At 42.8% G+C, this 21447-nt stretch overlaps 1 protein-coding gene across 1 annotated transcript in view; it reads left to right on the top strand.

The window, feature by feature from the left end:
- Nucleotides 1–21079, top strand: part of chaf1b (chromatin assembly factor 1, subunit B) — a 50779-nt gene extending 29700 nt beyond the window's left edge. The window contains exons 9-14 of the mRNA XM_041211445.1: nt 10282–10351; nt 10443–10534; nt 13405–13561; nt 15096–15545; nt 18690–18775; nt 20643–21079. Coding sequence (XP_041067379.1) covers nt 10282–10351; nt 10443–10534; nt 13405–13561; nt 15096–15545; nt 18690–18775; nt 20643–20782 — 995 coding nt within the window. The 3' untranslated portion in view covers nt 20783–21079. The remainder of the gene's footprint in view (nt 1–10281; nt 10352–10442; nt 10535–13404; nt 13562–15095; nt 15546–18689; nt 18776–20642) is intronic.
- The last annotated feature ends 368 nt before the right edge of the window (nt 21080–21447 follow it).

Raw genomic sequence — 21447 nt, 5'->3', positions numbered from 1 at the left:
CATTTTCTAAACCATAAGCTCCATTCGGCAGCCTATTGAACCCTCAATCGGGCAGCTGCCATGACCGAGCTCTCTAAAGCTGCTTTCTCACCCAGTGCCGACTTAACCCTCCCAGAATTCCCTGCAGCATTTCTACAGCCTGATGTCCTCTTGCGTCATCGCAGTCATGTGACTAAGTCCCGTTCATGCAAGATCTGCAGCTGATGTTACAAAACTGGTAGTAACCAGCAGGTGGCAGCACCCTCCCCTCAACTTGTAACGAAAGGGCAATGAAGGCTGGTGAAAATGCTGAAAGCAGCGAAATAAGATTTGTAATCCAAACCTCTCAGGCAACAGGATTAGCGTAAAGAGCATTGTTAATCACTGGAACCTCCATGGCTCAGTGATAGAAGCTGCATTTCCTCTTTGGGGACGAAGTGTGAGCAAACCCCTTGAGCAAGCTGAAGAATGTGGGTGAAGGTAGCAGCAGATTAGAAAGCAGCTACAGAGCACTCAGACTCAAGGAAGCAAGGCAACCATGATGGACAGCTTAAAATAATGATAGAAACGATTGTCAGGAACAAATGTGAGGAATAGGGTAGAAGAACCATTTCATAAATGCAAGCTAACATGGCTTAAAAGCGAAGACCTTCCTTAACTGACCACAATTTATTTTTTTCTGTGTGAAAGTGAGCATTGACGTGGAACACTGCTGATAAAATTATTGCAGAAAGTGAAAGAAGTGAGAATTCAAGGGAAAACCTGGGATGAATGTGGAATTGGCTGAGGAAAGAAAGTGAACACTTGATGAAGAGGTGGTATCAGAAGGGTGGGAGGAACTGAGTGGAGAGTCCGAGGATTGGAGCTGAGACACCGACTGTCCCTTAGCGACAACACTGATTTAGACTGAGGAGCCCAGTTTAAACGGGCCAAGTTCACAGATGGAGAGGGGTGGGGTTAAAGGATGAAGCAACCAGGAACCTAAAAAGAAATGGATAACATTAGCACCGTGACAGATTAAAGTCAGAACTGTTAAGTGTGAAACCCTCACTCTAATATTTTTTTTGTCGTTGTTATGCACAGTCTGGCCATTTCAATGGGTGATGTTTTCAATTATTTTAACGTACAGCCGCGTTACTTTAAATGGGACAACTTGTGAAGAGGCTTCGAGGCATCTTCTGGGTTGCTGTGCAACCGTGCAGAGGGGATGTTGGATGCAACGCATTGACAGGAAAATTCAACACTGTGGATGTACTATGGACAATGCAGATATAGCCTTAGTGATAGATGTTAAATCAGTTTGGAGCAACGATGTTTAATGGATTATTGAATCCTGTGTCACTTGAAGATAAGTCAGAAACCGTCGCAATAGAACTGTGGGTTACCTTGATTAATTTGTTTAGTTTGACATCCAAGGCATGAGAGAAGCATTTACACTGTGGAGGCAGATCAGAGATGAGCCATTAAGCTAACGTTAATTGATATACTATGTAAGAGTGCGGAAACTGGGTCTCTTCAGCCTTGAAAGAACTTGACAGAGAAAAGACCTTGTAGAATTATGGAAGATATTAAGTGAAACAGATAAACTGAGTCTGGAGCAATGCTTCAAGGATGTCAGGATATTAGAACGGAGGGTTAAGGCTGTTGAAAGGAATGATGCCAGGAATGTCTTATTAATCAGAGCAGAGGAATGGGGACAGAACTGTAGACTCAGCTGAGGAATAGAGCACTGTGGGGCAGACGTTATTATGCTTTGGTGCTGCCTTTTGGATGCAAAACTGTGAGCAAAGCGATTAGGGAGTCGAATGGATGCCTAATCTGCACAGGCGTTAGTTCTGCTGCAAGTTCATGTCTTTTTTTCAGGCTGATTCATAGGTAGATACCTAACACCAGCATTAAGTCCCTTGAAGACATTAAATTTGAATGTGTTCTGTTTTCCATTTTTGCTCACAGATGGGAATTATTTTGAATATACTTTCTTAGGCCCATTTGTACAAAACAAACTGACTTATTTTTATGTCACTAACGAAACTTAGTTTTAGAAGTTTGAGATTCTGGATGGGCTCGTTTGAAAGTCCATGGCATTCTGTTTGCTGTTGTTCCAAGACTTTGCTGTACATTACTACATGAGGCCTCCACTAAGAGTTTGACGTCAACTATAGCAACCAAGTTGGTTGCGTTCACAAAGCATTCACAGACCATTCGTGCTTGAACACAAGGGAAGTACAGCGTGGTACTCCACAATGCGGCAATAGGAGAAACGTGTGATGTGTCATGATAATAGTTGATCGTGGTAGTGGACTCTAGTATTAGATACTATACGGTATTCTGTACAAATATGGGGGTCACCTGACCTGGGGTTGAAGGTCAGATAGCACATGTTGGAACCTGTCTTGATAGAATTCAGTTACTGCAGATATGTGTTTATGTTAGGAAAATGTGTTATCAATAAAGTTAACTCAGCTACAATGTGGACGGCCTGTGTGCATCATTGAAACAGAAAACAAGACATGGTGTCAGAAGTAAAGTAAACGTAACAATGGAGGTTCTGAAACCGCTAACAGAGCTCAGCTTGGAGGGAAATCTGGCCGAAAACTGGAGGAGGTTCCGGCAGAAATTTGAGCTGCACCTCACAGCGACAGGCAGTGATAAAGAGACCCTCAGGGACAGTCTTCCATCTTCCCTCAGGTATCAGGGGAAGCAGCCTTTGAAGTCTACAGCACTTTCACGTTTGAAAGTGATGAGAAACAAAATGACTTAAAAGAAATAATGGAAAAATTCTAAACCTGCTGCAGCCCTAAGAAAAGCATCAAGTGGGAAAGGTACCGATTTTATTCATGCACACAAGGCAGTGACAACATTAGTCAGTACGTAACTGAGCTGAGAAAACAAACTAAATCATGTGAATTTGGAGAGTTTGAAGAATCACTCATCCAAGATAGAATCATTTGCGGAATCACAACTTTTGCTGTAAGAAAGCGGCTTTTGAGAAAAGTTGATCTTCTCTCAGCTGGAGAAAGCAATAAATATCTGCAGAGCGGCAGAGACGACAAAATGCAAGATTAAACAGCTGACAGAAGATAATAATCCTGTACATAGTCAAGCAGTTAGATGCAGTTAAACAGAAACAGCCCTGGGAAAGAACAAATAGAGAGCCTGATCGTAAAAAGAACAAAACTGCTACTAAAACATTTAAGTGGTCGATGTGGACAGAGCATTTACCACATAGTTGTCCAGCCTATGGAAAGCAGTGTAAGAACTGTGATAAACTAAATCACTTCGCTAAGATGTGTAAACCGAAGGAAGTGCACACAGAGACTGAAACTGAACTTTTTGTTGGTGCAGTAACAACAAATTCCAAAGAAGATGAATGGAAGATTGATTTAAAAATTGCCAACATGATGATGAATTTCAAGTTTGACACAGGTGCACAAGTAAATGTCATTCGTAAGATAAGCAAAGAAAAACAGCTAACTAAAACAAAAGTGAAGCTATAGAAGGCAAGTTTTTTTTTAAATTTGTGACCGTACCAACATTTATTGCCCATCCCTAATTGCCCTAACCTTGTTCAGGGAACGTGTAGGCCAGATCAGGACATCAGTGAACATCAATTGGCAATTGTTTCATGGTCGTCATCAGATTTTCAATTTAAATTTCACCATATGCCGTAGTGGAATTCGAACCCGGGTCCCCAGAGAATTACCCTGGGCCTCTGGAATACTAGTCCAGTGACAATACCACTATGCTACTGCCACCTGCACACTTAGTGAACTGCAAAAAAACAGTCTCAATCACTTCCATTGTTGAAAACTGTTGCAAAACCCATTCTTGGAATCAAAGCTTGTGAAAATCTGAAGCTAATCGTGAGAATAATGACTGTAACCATGATGACATCCTGAGCGAATATAAAGATGTGTTCCAGGGGATTGGTTGCCTAAAAGGAGAACACACCATCAAGATTGACAAAACTGTGACACCCAAAATATACCCACCCAGGAAAATACCAGTAATGCTGAGAGAGTGACTGAAAGCAGAGTTGGGACAGAATGGAGAAACTTCACATCATCAAGAAAATTGAAGAACTGACAAAGTGGGTTAATCCAATTGTAATGGTAGAAAAATCAGATGGGAATCTGTGAGCCTGCCTGGATCCCAGAGACCTAAACCAGGCAGTATAAGGAAAGCATTACCAGCTGTCCACAGTAGAAGAGATCATGTGTAAGATAATTGATGCTAAATACTATTCAGTTTTGGATGCGAATTCAGGCTTCTGGCAGGTCAAGCTGGATGAACGCAGCTCCTATCTCTGTACCTTCAACACCATACAGGTGATACAGGTTTTTACACTTAACTTCTGGTATTAATTCAGCTTCGGAGGTGTTCCACACATCAGTGAAGCAGCTGTTCGAAGGGTTAGAGGGCATGGAAATCTATATCAATGATGTGCTGGTCTGGGGAGCCTCACGAGAAGAACACGACCACAGACTGAGGCAGGTGCTGGCCAGAGCTAGAGAAAGGAGCCTCAAGTTGAAGAAGGAAAAGTGCAAAATAGGTCTTCATGAAATCAAATACTTGGGACATGTGCTAACAAGTGGGGAAGTGAAGCTGGACCAGAGTAAAATCGAAGCAGTCGTGACCATGCCACCCCTAGAATGTAAGAAAGACTTGGAGAGGTTTTTGGGAATGGTGATCTATCGTGGGAAATTCGTTCCGAACATGTCAGACTGACAGCACCTCTCAGAACTTCTACAAAATGATGTGGATTGGCACTAGGAACAAAGTCACCAGGAAGCTTTGACCAGTCTGAAGAGAACACTGATCCAGCACCAGTGTTAAAGTATTACAATGTCAGTCAGCTGGTCAAGATCTCAGTGGACACTTCGAAGACTGGCCTGGAAGCTGTCCTCTTGCAAAATGGGGCACCAGTGGCATACGCTTCAAAGGGAATGACTGAAACACAGCAGCGGTATGCCCAATTTTAAAAAAATCATTGACGGGATGTGGGCTTCGCTGGCTGGGCCAATCTTTATTGCCCATCCCTAATTGCTCTTGAGAAGGTGGTGGTGAACTGCCTTCTTGAACCGCTGCAGTCCATGAGGTGTAGGTACACCCACAGTGCTGTTAGGAAGGGAGTTCCAGGATTTTGACCCAGCGGCAGTGAAGGGACGGCGATATATTTCCAAGTCAGGATGGTGAGTGGCTTGGAGGAGAACTTCCAGGTGGGTGGTGTTCCCATGTATCTGCTGCCCCTGTCCTTCTAGATGGTAGTGGTTGTGGGTTTGGAAGGTGCTGCCTAAGGAGCCTTGGTGAATTCCTGCAGCGCATCTTGAAAATGGTATACACTGCTGTTACTGTGCGTCGGTGGCGGAGGGAGTGAATGTTTATGGGTGTGGTGCCAATCAAGTGGGCTGCTTTGTCCTGGATGGTATTGTAGGAGCTGCACTGTAGGAGGCAATTGGAGAGTATTCCATCACACTCCTGACCTGTGCCTTGTAGATGGTGGACAGATTTTGAGAGGGTCAGGAGGTGAGTTACTCATCACATGATTCCTAGCCTCTGACCTGCTCTTGTAGCCACAGTATTTATATGGCTAGTCCAGTACAGTTTCTGGTCAGTGGTAACTCAGGATGTTGATTGTGGGGGATTCAGTGATGGTAATGCTATTGAATGTCAGGGGGCGATGGTTGGATTCTCTCTTGTTGGAGACGGTCATTGCCTGACATTTGTGTGGCATGAATGTTACTTGCCACTTGTCAGCCCAAGCCTGGATATTGTCCAGGCCTTGCTGCATTTGGACATAGACTGCTTCAGTATCTGAGGAGTTGCGAATGGTGCTGAACATTGTGCAATCAACAGCAAACATCCCCACTTCTGACCTTATGATGGAAGGAAGGTCATTGATGAAGCAGCTGAAGATGGTTGGGCCTAGGACAATACTCTGAGGAACTCCTGCAGTGATGTCCTGGAGCTGAGATGACTGACCTCCGTCAACCACAACCATTTTTCTATGTGCTAGGTAGAAATAGAGAAAGAATTGCTAGTAATTGCATTTGGCCTGGAACGCTTCCACCTGTTTGTCTAAGGCAAAGACGTGGAGGTAGAGTCTGATCATAAGCCTTTGGAAGCTATACTTAAAAATCCCCTGAATTGTGTACCAGCAAGAATCCAAAGATTACTAATGTGTCTGCAGAAGTATCAGGTCAGAGTTAAATACAAACTGGGCAAGGAAATGTACATTGCCGACACTCTGTCACGTGCATACCTACCCATCATGGAGGAAGAGGATAAAGAAACGGAAGCACAGGGTCACATGCTGACAAGAACTTACCTGTGGCTGTAACCAAACTGGATGAGATCAGGGAAGCGACCAAGAATGATACCACCCTGAGAAAACTGCAGCAGATTGTATAAACTGGCCGGCCCACACACTGGAGCGGAGCCCCTTCTGCTGTATAAAAGCACTGGAACTTTTGTGAGCAACTTCATGTAGCAGAAGGAATACTTTTCAAGAGACAAGAGGTCATAATGCCTCTAACACTGAGGAAAGAAATGCTGCAGCGCACACATGGAAATCACCTCGGCATAGAAACATGCAGGAGAGGAGCTCGAGATGTAATGTATTGGACTGGAATGGGAGCACAAATTGGGGAATTGGTGAGTGCTTGTGCAGTGTGCCAAACGTACAGTAAAACGCAACTAAAAGAACCACTTCAACCACACAATGTTCCAGAGAGACCCTGGCAGAAAATTGGAGTGAACTTGTTCGTATTTGACAATAGTGAGTACCTTTTACCTACTAGCAGTGGATTATTACTCAAAGTTTTTTGAGTCTCTGCTGCTGTAAAATGATAGTAAGAGCACCACTGTGATAAATCATTTAAAATCAATTTTTGCTCGCCACGCCATATCTGAAGTGCTTATCTGAGGTAACAGTCTGCTGTTCTCAGGCACTGAGTTTCACAAATTTGCACAGGACTGAGTGTTTTCCACACGATGTCAGGTCCCAAATATCCTCAATCCATTGGAATGGTGGAATGTACCATGCAAACCTCAAAACACATGTTGAAGAAGACAAAGGCAGGTGGTAGAGACCCATACCTGGCTCTGCTGGATTTCAGGAATACTCCATTGGAGGGCAATGGATCACCTCCAGCACAGCTCATGATGGGGAGAAGACTGAGGACTAAGATTCCAATTGCGCCGCAACTGTTATTTCCACAAACAGTGAGCTACATCGTGCAGGACCTGCTCAAACAGAGGCAGCAGAAGCAGAAACGGCACTTTGATCGAGGCGCCCGACCTCTGCTTGACCTGAACATGGGGGAGACCGTGAGGATTCAGCATGAAGGGACCTGGAATCCTGCTGTTGTCGCAGGAATCACAGGAGAACCAAGGTCTTACATAGTGCAGACTCCAAACTGACAACAGTATAGGAGAAACTGGTAATTCCTACAGAAAACAAATGAAATGCAACCCTGGTCTGAACCAGAAAGAATAGCAGAAGATCAAAAACCAGAATGCACCAGTGAAGCAACAGATCATCAGACAAAGCCTTACAGTCCTGAAAACTCTCCAAGGGGTGATGGTGACACACCATCTGGAGAAGGCCCTTTGTCCTTCAATCATCTTTGTCACCGCTCAGAATATTCAGTGGAAGAATTGTGAAAAAACCACAGAGATATAGAGATGAGTAAAAGACAAAACACACTGATCAAAGCAAAGTGAGAAAGAATAGATAGGAGACTTTGTGTATTTGAGTTGTATAAAAGTTTTTTTTTAAAAGGGAGATGTCATGATAATAGTTGATTGTGATAGTGGACTCGTGTTGGATACTATACGATACTCTCTACTAGATGTGGGGTCACCTGACCTAAGGGTTGAAGGTCAGTTAGCACATGTTGGAGCTTGTTTTGATAGCATTCAGTTGCTGCAGGTATGTGTTTGGAAAATGCGTAGTCAATAAAGTTAGCTCAGCTACAGTGTCAACAACCTGTGTGCATCATTGAAAGGAAAAACAAGGCTTGATGGTGCCGCCTGTTCAGAGGATTACAGTGCTACAAGTGAAGAGGATAAACATTCCACGAGATTCTGTGAAAATGCTGCTGAAGGCAGACCTTCTGTGAGAAAAGTCAGACTGTCCAGCGCGAACGTTTCTACAAAATGGTGGAAAATGGTGGCGGCTGTCCCTCCATAGCATAGCCTTTGAGAAACTTCTGATGTACGTTTGACAGAAGAAAGAGGTGTTACAACAGAAGCTTGCCTTCAGAAGTGGACGTGGAAATATTCTTGACATGCTAGCTGCCTCTGCAGGGACAGACAGCATTGGATGAGTAGGTTGATCTATCTAAGAAAAGAGTTTTTTACTGACTATTATTACGTACAGTCTTTGAACTGGTTATTCAAGTCTTAATGAAATATTACATTTTCACTTGAAGGTGCAATGGTTTATTTTACAGACCATACCTAGTACATGAGGGAAAACAAATCCCAGTGCCCTGTAGGGATTATAGCTCGACTGAAACAAAAACGATAGTCTTGCGCATATCATGGATCTAGTTGCTGCTCTTGAGAAATCATCCAGGTAATCTGCATGCGTTTGGAAGATGTTTGTGTTGAGAATTCTGCTGATGCACAGGGAGCTTCAAGATACAAAAAACAAACTACACCCGAGAGAAGGACCTTCTCCAAGGACAGCGCTGGAATGTTAGTGTTTCTTTGTTTCGCTGCCAAACAAAAAAAAATGCTGGCCTTCCGCGGGAATAGAATGTGCATTTGGACTGAGCACAAAAAGCAGTTGAAAATAAGAGGCTGAGTGTTTAAATTGATTTCCAGCATCCGCAGTTTTTTTGTTTTTAAATTGAAATAATTGCCATTGACACTTTATTATTTGCTTAAGGTATTGGTTGAGTTAATGCTTGATTGTGTTAATAGTGAAATTATATTTTTTATATAAGAATTACTGTTGTTAAACTTTCTATTATATGTAAATATGTTTAGAGTACACAGCGATGTTCTGCAGAAACTGGGTCGAGCAGCAACGGAATTAGGTTTAGTTTGTGGCAGGAGTTGGCCTTGAGATGCCCTAAAATTCTAGGAACATCGGGTAAAAGGGCAAGTTAGGTGCAGAATGCAAAACGGCTTCGACTTTGCCAGTACCGTGTGCCCTAACTTAGCCAGTGGTTCAGAAATGCGCCACTTGCCCTATGATTTCATGAGTAGAGAGGTGTTGAATTTTTCCTGTATGTCTGGCATGGGTTTTGAGCTGAAAGAACCATCTTCTGTCCCAACTTTCTATTCCATCCAGAACCCTGACACCTGTGTGTTTAAGTCTGCATGTTTAGCATGTTTTAGTTTGGCAGAGGAGGGAAGAGGGAGGAGGGAAGAGGGAGGAGGGAGGAGGGAAGAGGGAGGAGGGAAGAGGGAGGAGGGGGAGGGAGGGGGTGGGTGGTGGTGGGGTGGTGGTGGTGGTGTAGCTTTATAGGTGAGCTAGTATCTGCTGTAGTTCCAGCTGTCTGTGACCCTGGAGCTTTATTTTTAAACTGTGAAAGTATTTTGTTCATGTGGGACCGTAATTCCCTCATAATGTCCCCATGATATGCTTTGCACATATTTACGTATGGCCACTAATAGAATAGTCATTTTGCAGCAATCAAGAAACAAGGACCGTTTAATTTCTGTTTTGCTGTACTGGCTGGTGGTCCAATGGTGAAATCTCTGCATTGGAATCAATACTTAAACAGCAATGATCTAATCAGCAGTTGAATTGAGTCATGCCGCTGTAATTTAAAATTGCAAAGAACTTGGCACTTTTGTTTTGGTTTTGGTGCCTTTTTGGAAGGGTAACACGAAAGTTTGGGAGCAGGTTGGTGAGAGGAAGATGCAAAATTAAAACCGTACTGCAGTTTGTTTCTCTCAGTGATGAGGTTACCCATTCATAAACCTGCTTTAATGAATTTGTTTTGTGCAGTTGTACGTGTCGGCTTTCCTCCTCCACTTTAACCAGTATCTTAAAGCACAGTGGTTGTTTTGTGCAAGTCTTTCAGTTCACTGGAATGTCTCAGGAACAAATCTGGCTATTATTTGAGTTAACTGCTGAAATAAAAAAAGTGTTGGAAATACACAGTAAAGGTTGGCTTAGTTTTTCTGCAGGGTCCTGGTTCTGCTGAATTTACCTGTCTGAAAAGTTTACCCCTCTGGCTTGCAGGTGCCCAAGACCTTTGCATTTCCAGTGTTCAGTTTTTGTGCTTGGTTTTTACCTTACTTTGCATCACTTTCTCATGAATTTTCTGCTTCCTTTTTCAGCTGGTTGTGTAGAAGCTGGAGAGAATGTTACCAACACAACATATGTATTTTCCAGAAAAAACTTGAAAAGGTGGGAGCTTGCTTTATTATTGGAATGTTGAATGCTTGCTTGAAATTTGAGTGGTAACTTCATCAACGCATCTCTTTTTTTTTATTTGAAGGCCCATAGCCCATCTGCCTTGTCCGTCTAAGGCCACTCTGGCTGTTCGCTGCTGCCCGGTGTTTTTTGAGCTAAGGCAAAAGAAAGTAGAAGGTGAGTCTGACAAAGCAGCATAAGCACTAGTTGGCAGCATCTGATTTTGTACAGCAATTATCAGGGATAATTGAGTTTGTTTTTTTTTTTCCCTTTACTGCCCCTACCTCAACAATTTGTCCTGCCCTGTTGTGAAATCTGTAATTCATGCTGAGGGCTGATCCGATCTGTGCTGGAAAACCCCCTGACACTTTTCGTTGACTGTCAATTATTTAATGTATAAACCTGGATGAGAGGCATTGCCAGACTATTAAATCGATAAGGACTCTGGAAATTGGGCATTATCTCTTAAAGGCCCTAGGCAAGTCCTTAAGCCCTTCACCATAACTCCTCATCAAGAAGCGTCTAGGGTCTTCTGCCCAGCCTATGCCCAGGAGCTAATTAAGCCAAAGTTTGAACTGTTCTATCAATACTGGTTTGGATTATATTAGCATTTACACTCCCGATTTCCCATCAGGATGCAAACAACCTGCTGAGTGAATGTGCCATTATTAAAGGAGGTCAGAAAATAAAAGTCATGAACTAGCAATTGTTTATCAACTTTAGAATCTTTGAAGCATTTACACATCGAGTGTGCAAACGAAAAAATGCTGTCAGGGTTAATTGACAAAATAAGAGTTTGCAATGTTTATGCCCCAGTAATCCAGAATTAACTGTGTGCCGATTTTAAAATTACAGTTGAGATCAGTGTCTGAGATTGATATAAATTGGTGAGATTAATTTGGGATTAGCTTCAAAGAGCTGATAAATTGACAGTATTAAGTGGCCAATCTTATGAATAGACTGAGTGAAATTCATTACGGACAGTAGCACCAGACAGGTAGCAGCATGTTGGCAGCTGTCTTGCACTCTGCTGAACTTTTTCACTTGAAGTCGATGAGAAAGAAAACTTGGGGAGTGCAAAAAGATGTCGATACGCTCTTGTCTGTCTTGTATGACTGCCCACGGTGAATTCCACCCCATATCAAGTATCAGTATTTCCCAAACTTGTATATACTGATCCTGTTGAACTGGTTACCTTACCTTCCTGTGGGAGAAGGGCGCTAGTCTTTTGAGATTTCTGAGTGGTGATCTGAACAGGTGCTGTCTGTTTCTCAAAGATCCTCCAGGATAAATTTACCGTCCGTAGTAGCTGACTTAAATCCCACCTTCCTTGGTCTCAGAGAAACTTGCGCATTTAAGTCACCTCGTACAACCATGTTTGTACCCTTGAGGACCTCCAAGTCAATGAATCACCAGTACCTGGATGTGTCAGATCACTCATTTACTCCCGAGGTTTTTGGTCTTTACTAACAAAGGGTCTGACACAGGTCCAGATAAAGTAGGACATTGTTACACCCTCTTTGGTGACCTGTGTGCAGGCTTTGATGGCTTGCCTTTCATTATTGTTGAGGAAGTTTTAAACCATCATGGTTTAATTATCATTAGCACTCTGCTTTCCTGATATTCAGTCGAGATACCAGTTCCATTTTGAGGACAAGTTGAAGGCAACTTTGGGTTATGCCTCTGATAGACTAGATCGCACCTGAGTCATATCCTAGCCACAACTGATACCAAAGTGTGTACTTAGCAACAGTCATTAGCTAGTACTTGAACCCTGACCAGTTTTGTTCCTTTTTGACTCCGCCCCCAACCAACCCTAAAAAAAAAATAACAATAACAATAATCTTGTGAAGAAAAGAAAAAAGTTGCATTTCTAGAGTGCCTTTCATCAGGACATCCCAAAGCACTTCGCAGCTAAGGCAAAGTTGTGGCCAATTAATTGTCACTGCTGCCAAGCCTAAGATTACTGGTAGCCTCATGCCAAGTTTCTGATGTGGAATATGTGGTTATGAGGAGTCATGAGTAGAGGCTCAGACTGCTTGACAGGGGGAAAGAGAACTTACTTTATTACCTCAAATATGAGCAGAAATAGTGCATTTTGTTTCGCGCTGACAGTCTACAGGAGACTACTTGTCACAGGTCTTGCATCTGGAGGAAGGAGACATTTTATGGATTAATGTGATGGGTGCTTCAACAAGAGGCTCTCATTATAAAATAATTGATAGGCCAGGTGCGAAGCTTCAAAGAGGTTTAAAAATTTAATATTGATAATGCAGGGAAATTTTCTAGTCACATGATTTAGACTTGTACACTTGCTAAACCACCACAAAACAAAACCGTTTCCATGGCTATTTAGTGACTCCCTCTAGGGAAAGAACAGAATCAGTACTGGGGCCTCTGTGGTTAAATAGCTAGTTAATGCTGCCAAAAGCTCACACATGAGCAATGGTCATTTGGCAAGAGAATGCCTTGGGCCTGTCTAGCCCAACAAGGTGTTAACACCTGAGGAGGGGACGAGAAAATTGGAGACAAAGAGGGTGGTAACTTTTTAAAAATTAGTTCACAGGATGTGGGCTTTACTGGCTAGGCCAGCATTTTTTGCCCATCCCTAGTTGCCCTTGAGAAGGTGGCAGTGAGCTGCCTTTTTGAACCGCTGCAGTCCTTGTGGTGCAGGTACACCCACAAATAATTACGTAATTATTTGTTAAACATCCTGGAAGCCATTTCACGTAATAATTGTTGTCACAATAATGTATACAGGTACTAACTAACAGGCAATATTTTTAGAAAGAATGAAGTAAAATAAAATCTAGCTATTTCGTAACAGGGCAGAAAGTTTGAAAAATATATATTTTTCGTCCACCCCTTCATCAAAACTGATGCTTAACTGAGGTGTGCATTTTCAGTATTTTCTGCTTTCTATGTGAGATAGCTAGTGCTTGTTCTATTTATGCAAAATAGTTTTTGAACCCTGCCTTTAATCTATTTTGTTCTTCTACTCACCCCCACCAACAGAATTATAACCTAAGTTTTTTTTTAATGTTTAGATGAATCACCTAAGAAAACAAACGTGTTCAAGTTGCCATATCGACTGGTGTTTGCTGTAGCTTCAGAAGATTCCATACTCTTGTACGATACACAACAAACAATCCCATTTGGTTATATCTCAAACATCCATTATCACACCCTGAGTGATATAACATGGTACGGAAACGTTTGCAACGGAAGCTCTCTCTATGTCATTGCATATAATTTTCCATTTTGTTTATATTGTTTCTGAATCTTAGCCCCCCAGCTTCATGAGATAACCAGATATGATTTGCATTAATGAGGATTTTAAGATCATTTGATCTTATCTATTCCTAACTCCAAACCTTCCATCTTCCCATTAGAGCATTTATAAATGACAGTAGGGTTCTGGCCTCAATCAGCCTTCTCGACCAGCTGCCCATCACCCTCTTTAAAGATTTATTTCCTGGTGTCTGTCCCACTTTACCCTTCACAATCCTGAGCCTCACCACTCTTGTTCTGCTATATCCAAGTACAGTTATATTTAAGCATCAAATTTACCTCTGTAAGATCCCTCTACAATGTCTCTTTTTCAGGCTTAAACACCTGTCAGTGTTAAACCTGTATGAACCTGTTTTAGTAGCACATTGGTAAAGTGTTTATTGATGGCTTTTGCAAGCTTGAGCTTGTGCCCTGCTCCCTTGGCTCAAAATATTGCTTTAGGTAAAGGTCGTCTCCAAGATCTCCCCTTAAATGTTGCTTGGTTTTGTGAGAAGAGACAAGAGGAAGTGGCCTGATAATGTTAAAAGGTTAAAGAATGAGTTGTTTGTGCATTTCCTGATCTTGAGGTGAATTGTTTCGTGGATCCTGTCACACTCGTGTTAATTATTTTGCCAACCAGAGATGTTTAATATTTTGAAATAATAAAGGAAATTTTTCTTAAAAATGAAGCCACTTTAGCAAACTCAGGACCACAATTTGAAATATAATTCCTACCTGCTGGAAATGTTCACAAGATGTTTTTCAGAATCGTTGCTTAAAATTGTATGTGGTTTCGAAGTAATCCAAATGCCTTTTGTTAAAGTTCGAATATTCCACCACTCTTGATTTACTAGCCTTTCCTCTTCCAACCCGCATCAGGCAGGGGGTCCACCCTTCACTGAAAAGATGCAGGTAGCCTACTTCCAGACTCTCTATTCTTTGTCACTTTCTAAGTAATTATTGGTCTTAGGTGACTTCTCTGTAGGTTTTAATTACCTTGCTTCTGTTCATAAGGGATATCAGCTCACGAAGGTTCGGCCAAGTTTAGAAAGTAGCAGTGGTGAGCGTAAACCCTGTGCCCTATCACCTTGTTATCACGTTAGCTTGACACACCATCAGTCTGAGTTTCCATTGGGAGTGCATACCCTTAGCGATTGAAGCATGTGAGTTAGGAGTGAAGTTTAACAATGAAAATTGTTCTTAAAATTAATTCTTAAATCATTAATTTGCCCAGTGATATTTGTGAGAACATTTTTTTTGTTTCTCTGAAAGTTGAATATGTGCTTGTTTTTTGGGAAGTTCCTGGAGAATTTTTATTTGAACCTCAGCAGTACGGGAGGCTTTAAACTGAGGCGCTTGCTGTTTTTTTTTCTCTCTGTCTCTCCTTTGTTGAATTTTAAATGGTCTGTTCCAGAGGAAAGTTGCTGAAAATCTTGCTGACATGTGTCATCCAAATCTTTTTAAATAGGTCGAGAGATGGGACTTTCCTCACTATATCATCCACCGATGGATACTGCTCCTTTGTCACGTTCGAGAAAGATGAGTTAGGTATACCTCTGAAAGAAAAGCCGGTGCTCTCCATGCAAGTCCCGAGCATCTCCGAGAAAAAACTGAAGAAGGGTCAAGCAAACAGGATGACTGCTGTAACCCCGAAACCACAGACAGATTGCAGCACTCCCACCAGGAACGTGGACCAACAGGACTCGGCTACCCCTACTCAGCTGAAAACAACCAATGCAGCGGCAGCCCCTGCCAAAGAGACCCCCGGTAACCCCCTAACAACCAAAGCTGCTCCAGCCTTGTCGGACATGACACCTCTCCACGGTGCTGCTCACGGCAGCAAAGCCTCTCAGCCCAGGAGGATCACCTTGAGCACGCTGAAGGCCTGGAGTAAACCTAGCAATACCCCAGCGCCCAGGTAAAGTCGGAGCTCTGATCAATTGACAAGCTGTCAATTGTAGCATTCTCCATATGGCTACTCCTCTCAACATTTTTTTTTCTGTCGCCTCTTGGTGTTAACTGCTCGAAAAAGCTTCAGGAGATTGAAAGGCAAAATAGAAAACTAAATGCTGAATGACCATTCCTGACCTCAGTGGGAGGGGGTGGGGGGGGTGCAAAGCCAGACGCTTAAATGAGAGTCTAGCTGTGCTACTCATCTATATGATTCACGACAGGTGCTGGTAGCGTAGCATTCAAAGAATCCAGATTTCTAACCTCTTTCCCATATCTTAGGTTGGAGAAATTACTGAAAATGTGACGGCATACGTGAATAAATATATTATCAGATCTGTTGGAATTTAGTTCCACAATTTGGTGCTGTAGGCCATCAGCAACAGAATTGTTCACAGCCACGATCTGTAACATCATGGCCCGGCATATCCCCTGTACTACCATTACCATCAAGCCAAGGTATCAGCCCTGTTTCAATGAAGAGTGCAGGAGCAGCACCAGGCACATCTAAAAATGAGGTGTCAACCTGGTGCAGCTACAACGCAGGAATATATGTGTACCAAACAGCGTAAGCAGCATGTGATAGGCAGAGCTACGCGATTTCACAACCAACAGATTAGATCAAAGCTCTACAGTCCTACCATATCCAGCCGTGAATGGTGGTGGACAATTAAACAACTAACTGGAAGAGGAGGCTCCACAAATATCCCCATCCTCAATGATGGAGGAGCCCAGCACATCAGGGCAAAAGATAAGGCTGAAGCATTTGCTACAGTCTTCAGCCAGAAGTGCTGAGTAGATGATCCATCTTGGCCTTCTCCTGAGGTTCCCAGCATCTCAGATGCCAGGCTTCAGCTAATTCGATTAGTTCCACGTGATATCAAGAAGCGGCTGATGGCACTGGATACTGCAAAAGCTATGGGCCCTGACAACATTCCAGCAGTAGAACTGAAGACTCCAGGACTAGCCGTAGCCCTAGCTAAGTTGTTTCAGCACAGCTACAACAGTGGCAACTAACTGGCAATGTGGAAAATTTCCCACATATGTCCTATCCACAAAAGGCAGGACAAATCCAACCCGGCCAGTTACTGCCCCATCGGTTTACTCTTGATCACTAGTAAGGTGATGGAAGGGGTCATGAGTAGTGCTATCAAGTGGCACTTACTCAGCAATAACCTGCTCATGGATGCTTATTTTAGGTTCCGCCAGGGCCACTCAGCTATAGGGTGTACCTACACTAATGGACTGCAGTGGTTTAAGAAGTCTGCACACAACCACCTTATCATGGGCAATCAGGGATGGGTAATAAATGCTAGCCTAACCAGTGATGCCCACATCCCATGAACGCAGAAAAGAAATCTCCAAAAAGAGAGAATCTGATCATCTCTCTATGACATTCAAAGGCATTTCAATTGCTGAATCCCCCACTATCAACATCCTAGGGGTTATTATTAACCAGAAACTAAAGTGGACTAGCCGTATAAATACTGTGGCGAGAAGAGCAGGTCAGAAACTGGGAATTCTGAGGTGAGTAACTCACCCACTCCCCAAAGCCTGTCCACCATCTACAAGGCACAATCATCCACCAACTTAAACATTCACTCCCTCCTCTACTGAAGCACAGCCGCAGCAGTGTGTACTATATACAAGATGCACTGCAGCAACTCACCAAGGCTCCTTTGACAGTGATTTCCAGGCCCACAACTTCTACCCCCTAGGAGGACAAGGGCAGCTGATGCATGGGAATACCACCACCTGGAAGTCCGTCCCCCCGTCCCCCCCCACCCCCAAGCCACTCACAATCCTGACTTAGAAATGTATCGCTGTTCCTTCACTGTCGTAGGGTCAAAATGCTGGAATTCCTCCCAAACAGCACTGTGGGTCTACCCACACCACATGGACTGCAGCGGTCCAAGAAGGCAGCTCACCACCACCTTAAAGGCAACTAGGGATGGGCAATAAATTCTGGTGTTGCCAATGATATTCACATCCCTGGAAAGAGTTTTTTAAAAAATGGTGGTATTATACCTGCGGCACTTTTATACTGCCCATACTCAGTGTTGCTACTGGGAGAAGACTGCCTGGGAGTGCATGATCTTTCGGAGATTAAACACATGCCAACCACCCTAATTGAACTTTGAAATGGAATGCATGCTTACTGACACTATTATCAAGCCCATAATTGCAGTGCAAATGGAGTGTGGGAGGCTGAGTGGAATGCAAAGGATGTATGGGACACCATGTTAATAGGACATGATGATGCTGGGATGTGTACTAATGGACCATGGGCAGCTGTGTATAGTGTGAATGTGGCATGGTAGTGCTGTGAATTGCCTGTTACCCCATTTCTGCCCTGTTTGTGCCCAGTAGTTAATGATGCCAAAGTTTGAACCACCTTGCTACAATGCCAGTTTGGGTTATATTAGCATCTACGCTCCTGATTTCCCACCAGGATCCATACGGAGGCTACTGAGTGAATATGTTAATCTGTGCCACCATCAAAGAATTCATACATCAAAGTCATGCACTAACAATTGTTCATAGTCAGCAGCATTTGCATATTGAGTATGCAAAAGAATTTAGCAGATAAGATTAAGTGACAAAAGAGGTTTCAAAGACAGTTCAATTAACTGCATGCCGATGGTAAAGTTACAGTTAAGATCAGTGTTGGAGATTGGTATAAATTGAGATTAATTTAGGATTAGCTTCATAAAGCTGACAAGTTGACAGTGTTAAGTGGCCAGCCTACTGAATAAGTTAAAGTCCGAAAACGAAATTCGCCTTTGACAGTAGCACCGAACAGGCAGCAGGGCATTGGCAGCTCTGCTGAACCTACATTTCACTTGAAGTCAATGAGAAAGGAAAGTTGGGCAGAGTATAAAACAGATGCTGATACGTTCTTGTTCATTTTGTGTGACTATCCAGGATGATTTTCATCTCATTTGCTTGTAAGCTTCCTGAGCTTGTCTCTACTAATCCTTATGTAGAAGCTGCGAAGAGGAAGAGTTTTGGTCTTGTAGTTATTGTGTGTATTTTGTGATGATCTGACTGGGTGCCCCATGTTTTGTATTACTGGATACTTCCAGTAACAAGCTATCTGGCTCTCTTCTAGGCGAATCTCACTGACTCCTGTGAACCCAAGTTCCTCCCAAGTGATATCTACACCACCTGTAACCCAAGCAGAAAAAGTAGCACATGGTGAGTAGTGATTCCCATTAACCATCAACTAATGGAACTTGAAGCATGGCCTTTATCAGTTAAACACTCTTTCATTTTTAAGAACAGAAACACAAATGAAGAAAGGCAGAGCTGATGATAAGAGGCCAGTAGGTAAAGGTGTGTTTGTAAATACCAATAGGGGCTGGTTTCTGGTTTCTGTTAGGCAGAGACAGCTACTGAGAATGGAGCTCACACTTATTGCCCCTGGTGCCTGAGGGCAGATTGTGTACAGTTTCTGATACCTTTCACATCCTAAGTTATGTGACTTTTCTCTTTATTCAATTGCAGTTTTCTATATTTAAAAAATAAATAGCCAGTTTTATCACATGCTTTGAGAATCAGAAGGATGGCTGCCACTCATGACTTGATGGCTGGTTTGCTGGTAAATAATAAGTAGGGTAGGGTTAATGCTGCAGGAGCACAGGACAGCAGAAATGCTTAAGTGACATTCTCAAAGCATCCTTAAAGAGCTGAAGCATCCCCACCAACCCTGGCTTGCGACCAACCAAACTGGAGAAAGTTCTTTCGGGAAGGCACCAAACACATCGAGAGATTTGGTCGGGAGCACTCGGAGCTGAAGTCAAGGTGCTGGAGAGAGAGAGAGAGAGTACAAATCTCTCCAACTCTTGCAAGCACTGTCGGGCAAAATCCTAACAGCATTATGGGTGTACCGACAGCACATGGACTGCAGCGGTTCAAGAAGGAAGCTCACCACCACCACCTTTGCGAGGGTAATTAGGGATGGGCAATAAATGCTGGTCTAGCCAGCAAAGCCCACATCTCATGAATGAATTTAAAAAAAAAACCTGCCCTGCAAGTGGCAGACTCTTCAGATTGCGCATTGGACTTATCGGCCATGTCCGAACCCATTGAATCAGAGTGAAAGTTAGTCTTCCTCAATCCTGAGGGACTGTCTAAAAAGAAGATAGTTACTGACAGTAAAGGGTGACGTCTGGCTGTAGAAACCATAGATTCTCTTCAATAATCAAAAAAATACTCTTTAAAAAAAACTCATCAGCTGTTTCTGGGCTCAGTCCCTGGTTTGTGGTGCTGCACTGCTGTCGGCCGAGCTGGTGGTGGGGACAGTATGACTGGCCTCATTGCCCTGAGCCATGAAAGGGAAAATAAAATTAACCAGGATTGCTGCTGATCGCCATGCTACAGAAGACACGTATGTGGTCCAGGTGAGGACAGGATTGGTCTCTGGTCAGGATACCAACTGGCATTGAAGAGGCACTGGAGTGCAGTAGGTGCTTCATGCTGTTGTGAATCCCTGGGAAAGGGCAGGGAAAGAGTTGATGGGGAAAATCTGTGGTCGTGGGGGAGAATTGGTGAAATTAGGTTTTGTACATTGAATAATTAGATGTGGATGCACTGCACTGCCTGAAGATAACTAGGCATCCTTTAATCACGCATCTTCTTTGGGGAGAGTCTTAGAACTTTTCATGATGTTAAAATTGCTCCATAAATACAAATGGTTGTGGGAACATTTTTTACAGCTGCTGCAAAGAACTGGAGGTTTCAACAAAAGGTCTCTCCAAACAAAACATGAGTGAAGAATCCCCATGTGAATAATTTTTTTTTCTCCAGCAAAGCAATCATTGAGGTTTCTCCACCGACCTGAGGACATTGTCTCTTTGCTGGGAAATGGTTCCATCAGTGCTAGGTGCTCTCCAGTTATTTGCTAAATTGGCTATTACTTCAACGTTCACCTTGAATATGAGTGTTACCAGGCTATCCAACTTGCTGAGGCACTGCAGCCATGCGGAGTTCAGTCCTTATCTAACATTGTTTTGTTGGCCAAAGCTACATTTCATGATTAACCAGAATGTTTTAAACATTTTAGAGAGGCCTTCGCCGTCAAATGATCCTTCATGCAAGTCACCTGATGCTAAACGCTCCAGAACTGATGATGAGCAGACCGTCAGACCCACAGATAATCTGAAAACAGATGATGACTGCGAGAGGAGCAACGTGCAAACTTAGATCAAATGAACATGGCTTGGAACTTTTTTAAAAATATGTACTTTGTATAAAATTCTGCAATGTGATCGGTTTTGTTGCAATGCTTGGATGTATATGCGAGCTGGAAATTACATTGTAAGTCATGTAAAGGACCTCTAATTTTGTTATAGGTTTTAAATATGTCACAATGTCCTTTTGATATTAGGCTGTTTCTAAATGTGAATAGTCCTGTTTTAGTTAATCACTGTACAAAGTAACCACTGTACAAAGTATCAATTATGTCTTAAAATTAAAAGCTTTTTCTTTTTTGGGTTGATAGAAAAGTGTGTTTGATATTCCAATTTCGTAAAAGATTTAACTTCATGTAGTGCCTTAATTGCATCTCAGAAATACCTTTCATGCTGCACATATATTGGAAACGCAGTGACTTCAGAAAATGCACAGTAAGATACTGAAATAACCACAAGGTGAATGGCCAGTTAGCCTGCCTAGTAATGTCCATAATGAGTGAACAGGAAGTTGAACCACATTGCCATTTGATGATGTATTGTGCATTTTCTGAACTTAGTTTTATGTCTGTATTGAATAGTGTGGTGAGTTACTGAGGATGGTGTAAAGTGGAGGGCAGTGACTTTGTCCTCTTTCCCCTCACCAGCAAATTGTTCTAGGCCAGTAGCTGCCGTGTG

Source organism: Carcharodon carcharias, chromosome 18 (genome assembly GCF_017639515.1).
Source record: "Carcharodon carcharias isolate sCarCar2 chromosome 18, sCarCar2.pri, whole genome shotgun sequence".
NCBI lineage: Eukaryota > Metazoa > Chordata > Chondrichthyes > Lamniformes > Lamnidae > Carcharodon > Carcharodon carcharias.
This window is presented reverse-complemented; position numbering and strand designations above follow the sequence as displayed.